Source organism: Sinocyclocheilus anshuiensis, unplaced genomic scaffold (genome assembly GCF_001515605.1).
Source record: "Sinocyclocheilus anshuiensis isolate Anshui unplaced genomic scaffold, SAMN03320099.WGS_v1.1 scaffold2267, whole genome shotgun sequence".
Classification (NCBI taxonomy): domain Eukaryota; kingdom Metazoa; phylum Chordata; class Actinopteri; order Cypriniformes; family Cyprinidae; genus Sinocyclocheilus; species Sinocyclocheilus anshuiensis.
In genome coordinates this window covers 27204-31820 of record NW_015541483.1, presented here as the reverse complement: position 1 = coordinate 31820, position 4617 = coordinate 27204, and the positions used below count along the sequence as shown (strand labels likewise).

Genomic DNA, 4617 nt, shown 5'->3' with positions numbered 1-4617 from the left:
TGTGTGTGCGAGTGTGTGTGTGCGTGTGTGTTTGTGTGTGTGTGTGCGTGCGTGCGTGCGTGTGTGTGTGTGTTAGTGTGTGTGCGCGTGTGTGTGTGTGTGTGTGTTAGTGTGAGTGTGTGTGTGTGTGTGTGTGTGTGTGAGTAGTGTATCACTTCAGTTTTACTGAGTATGGAACACTGAGAAGTGATGTTTATGTGGTTTATATGTTTATGCTTGAAAACACACATTACTGCAGTTTCAAGCAATGCTCTTAATCAGAGATGCACCGATTCCAAGTTTTCCCGATTTTCTTTCTAAGAACTATAATTGACAGCATATACAAACAAAAATCTATTATTTTTTTCAATGCAAAAAAAATATTTAAATAATAAAATAAATTATTAAACATTACAATCTGGACTAAGTTACAGATAATAAAGTAAATCACCAAAATAAAGTGCTCTGTGACTGGAAAGAGGTAGAAGTGAGTTACTCTATATAACAAAACAGATATCATTTCCCACTATGTTTATAAATGGTCATTTTTTCCCCTAGCTTTATTAAATGTGTCATCTTTCTCATCAAATTCTTACATTGTTTAAATTAATTCAGAATAATAAGAAACTGTAGAGTTGTTAACATTCAAATGAAATCAGTATCAACCAACTCCATCTTTCCACTGCAGCAAACACAGATCTGAAGTGAAATTAGATGTATTTGCACAGACTGTTTGATGAAGCTGCCATAAATGCTTTCACACCGCAAAATTGCAAATGCATAAATAATTTTATAAGATTAATGATTTTAATAATTTTTTGAACGTACAAGTAAGAAATGTTGGGGGGGAAAGCAATGATACTTATAAATATGAAACCAAAGCACCAGTAGGTGGCGGCAAATGACTGATTTAATGATTGAGTCATTTAGTCGTTCATTCAACCGATTCATTCAAATGGCTGACTCATTCAGAAACGAGGCATGTGACTCTTTAGGAATGAGCCACTGAATCATTGACTCACTTGATTCCTTCAAAAACGTGGATTAATTCAGTAGACACTCAAAAGTTCTGCTGTGGCTTTGATTGGAACTATTTTCGTTTCAAAATTGAGCAAAAACAGTCAATATTGTGTCTAAAATGTAAGTCACTTCATTTTAACTTCTTATTTATTGAACTACTATTGTATAAAATCAGTGTCACATTGTAATCGTGCTGATATTCGGGGAAACATCTTGGTCGTGTGATGTTGCTTACCAATATTGAGCCTCATCTGGCATGACATCAAAACATTATCAGTCTCTGTTTACACTGAATGCAGTAAAATCAGAATCATTCTCGAGCGAAAATTTTTGGTGGCCAGGTTTCAGTGCTTCCCTAGTTATGGTTGTTGACGTTTTAATCAGGCTTCTAGTCCGGTCGCGCAAGTGAAATTCTCTCTCACTTGCCTTTAAAAGATCTACTTGTCCTAGACGGGTGTTAATCGAGCCCTGCCCTGTTGAAAAAAACAGCATATGCTGGTTAGGTATGTTTTGACGCTGGGATGCTGGTTTAAGCTGGTCCTTTGCCAGCACATGACCAGCATAAACCAGCAAAGGACTAGTTTAAACCAGCAAAGGACCAGCTTAAACAAGCAAAGGACCAGCTTAAACCAGCATCCCAGCGTCCAAAGGACCAGCTTAAACCAGCAAAGGACCAGCTTAAACCAGCAAAGGACCAGCTTAATCCAGCAAAGGACCAGCTTAAACAAGCAAAGGACCAGCTTAAACCAGCATCCCAGCGTCAAAACATACCTAACCAGCATCTGCTGGTTTTTTCAACAGGGTGTGGTTCCCCGCGGTTTACTTTGGCCCTTCTCGTATTACAAATTGCAAACTTTGTGTCATCTTCACTCACAGTGAAGATCTTCCACACCGACGACATGTTTACATGCAGATGTACCGGCTCGGAATCGGCAGACTGACCGATCACTGCATCTCTACTCTTAATTAGGGATGTAACGATTCACTCAACTCACGATTCGATTCACGATTCGATTTTCTCACAAGTTTTTTAACAAAATGAGATTGAAGACATTATACAGTAAATGAAAAGGTGTCGTTTTATAAGGCTATTGCTGCACGTTTCTTTGTGAAATTGAAATATAACAAAACTAAATTGAAATTTTAAAACAAACCCCAAATCAAACAAGTAAGTTACACAAATAAAAGAAATCTCTTAATATGACCAAACTAAGGCTTTGTCTGTGCTCTTTCCATTTAAAATGAGAGGCAACCACTGGATTTTAATCACGATCCAAACAAAGATGCAGCACATGCAGCATGAGTAGTTTTTAATCTAAATTAGATTGTATAATTTCTAAATTTGAAGCAAAAACAGAAAGGTCTGACTTTAGTTTTGCGAAACTATACTACATAAAACATATCTGAACAAAACAGCAGACAAGCTGAACGAGACGCAGATTCACTCTCTGCCAGCAGGTGGCGCTTATGAACAGCAGCAATACAGTGTTTCCTTGGTTACCGCTGTAAACAAAGCAGAGCTGTGCTTATGAACGCTACATTAATATGCATTGTTCAGAAGCAAGATGAAAAGAAAATATCACGTAAACTTTTCTAAAGACAGTCAGTTCCCCTCAGAGATACATTCGTATAAACTCCTACTCCAATTGTATCGCGATTTGTTTGGCATCTCAACCGATTTGAATCGTCACATATTTGAATTGATTTTCGACCGGCTCACGGTTCATCATTACATCCCTACTCTTAATAATAATGTTTTTAATTCAGTTATATTTTGGGGCTGTTTGATTGTCACCTATGGTATCGATTTAGTATATTCTGGTATCGTACCAAAGCCAAAATTGTGGTATCGAGCCAACCCTAAAGCCCCATAAATTTTGCACTCTGATATGATGTGTTAAAGATGGAGGTAAATGGGCTTTGGTGATGCTCTGTGTTTTGAGGAATGATGGGCCCACAGCGGCTCCAGGTAATCAGGCCCAGTCTGATCCTGTCTCTCTCTCTTTCTCCTTCCAGAACCTTCCAGAAATCCAGATGGAGCAGGATGTCGAGAGCACCGTCACGGTCCGACAGCCCAAGCTGCCCAAGCAGACGTGGGACGACGTCCCCAAACCGCTGCAGGACAGGGAGCGCACCAAGCAGAAGATCCAGCGCTACGTCCGCAAAGACGGCAAGTGCAACGTGCATCACGGAAACGTGCGGGAGACCTACCGCTACCTGACGGACATCTTCACCACGCTGGTGGACCTCAAGTGGAGGTTCAACCTGTTCATCTTCGTGCTGGTTTACACCGTGACGTGGCTGTTCTTCGGCTTCATGTGGTGGCTGATCGCTTACATACGAGGAGATCTGGAGCACATAGGAGACAACCAGTGGACTCCTTGCGTCAACAACCTCAACGGCTTCGTGACGGCGTTCTTATTCTCGATAGAGACGGAGACGACCATCGGCTACGGCCACAGGGTGATCACTGACAAGTGCCCCGAGGGCATCGTGCTGCTGCTGGTGCAGTCGGTGCTGGGCTCCATCGTCAACGCCTTCATGGTGGGCTGCATGTTCGTGAAGATCTCGCAGCCCAAGAAGCGCGCCGAGACTCTGGTGTTCTCCACCAACGCCGTCATCTCCATCCGCGACGGCCGGCTTTGTCTGATGTTTCGCGTCGGAGACCTGCGGAACTCGCACATCGTGGAGGCGTCCATTAGAGCCAAACTGATCAAGTCCAAACAGACCAAGGAGGGAGAGTTCATCCCTCTCAATCAGACGGACATGAACGTGGGCTATGACACTGGAGACGACCGGCTCTTCCTGGTGTCTCCGCTCATCATCTGCCATGAGATCAATCAGCACAGCCCCTTCTGGGAGATCTCCAAAGAGCACCTGGCCCATGAGGAGCTGGAGATCGTGGTGATCCTGGAGGGCATGGTGGAGGCCACAGGTACGCCACTGAAATCTGCAGTCATTTCATTACACTCAGAGATTACATTTACACGTTGTGGGTTTGACAGATGCTTTTATCCAAAGTCGGTATGCAGTGAATTGGTTCATGCATACTCTGGGAATCGACCCCATGACCGTGGCGTTTCTAGAGACGTGCTCTACTGTTTGCACTCAGAGATTACATTTGCATGTAATGCATTTGGCAGATGCTTTTACACAAACCATTTGCATTGGAAGTATACATTTGATCAGTTCAAGCATTCCCTGGGAATCGAACCTGTGACCGTGGCATTACTAGACATGATGTAATGTTTGAGTCCAATGAATTTCCTATAGCTGAAAGATGACATTTACAGATGCGTTTATCAGACGGTTTTGTTCCGAACAGCTTGCATTGAAGGTGTGCATTTGATCAGTTCATGCATTCCCGGTAGGGCTGCACGATATATCGAACATATCGTAATATCGCAAATGTAAATATCGCGATATGCATATCACAATGGCGTGCGATATCTGAAACATTTTAATAATAGGCTGCTTAAATCAAAACGTTGCAAAAGGTCAAAGTTTTAGCTCAACGCATATAGCAGAGAATTGCTTGACGTTAAAAACAGTTATGAAGTGCAATAAGTTGCAGAAAACAACTCTTTGCCGTCTCGTCTTGCTGTCTGACAGACTCAC

The 4617-nt window shown here is 42.3% G+C and overlaps 1 protein-coding gene across 1 annotated transcript in view; it reads left to right on the top strand.

Annotated features, from left to right (window-relative positions):
• The window catches only part of LOC107690833 (G protein-activated inward rectifier potassium channel 2-like), a 23304-nt gene that overhangs the window by 8543 nt on the left and 10144 nt on the right, over positions 1-4617 (top strand). The window contains exon 2 of the mRNA XM_016489252.1: positions 3016-3934. Within this exon, the coding sequence (XP_016344738.1) occupies positions 3034-3934 (901 nt within the window). The 5' untranslated portion in view covers positions 3016-3033. The remainder of the gene's footprint in view (positions 1-3015; positions 3935-4617) is intronic.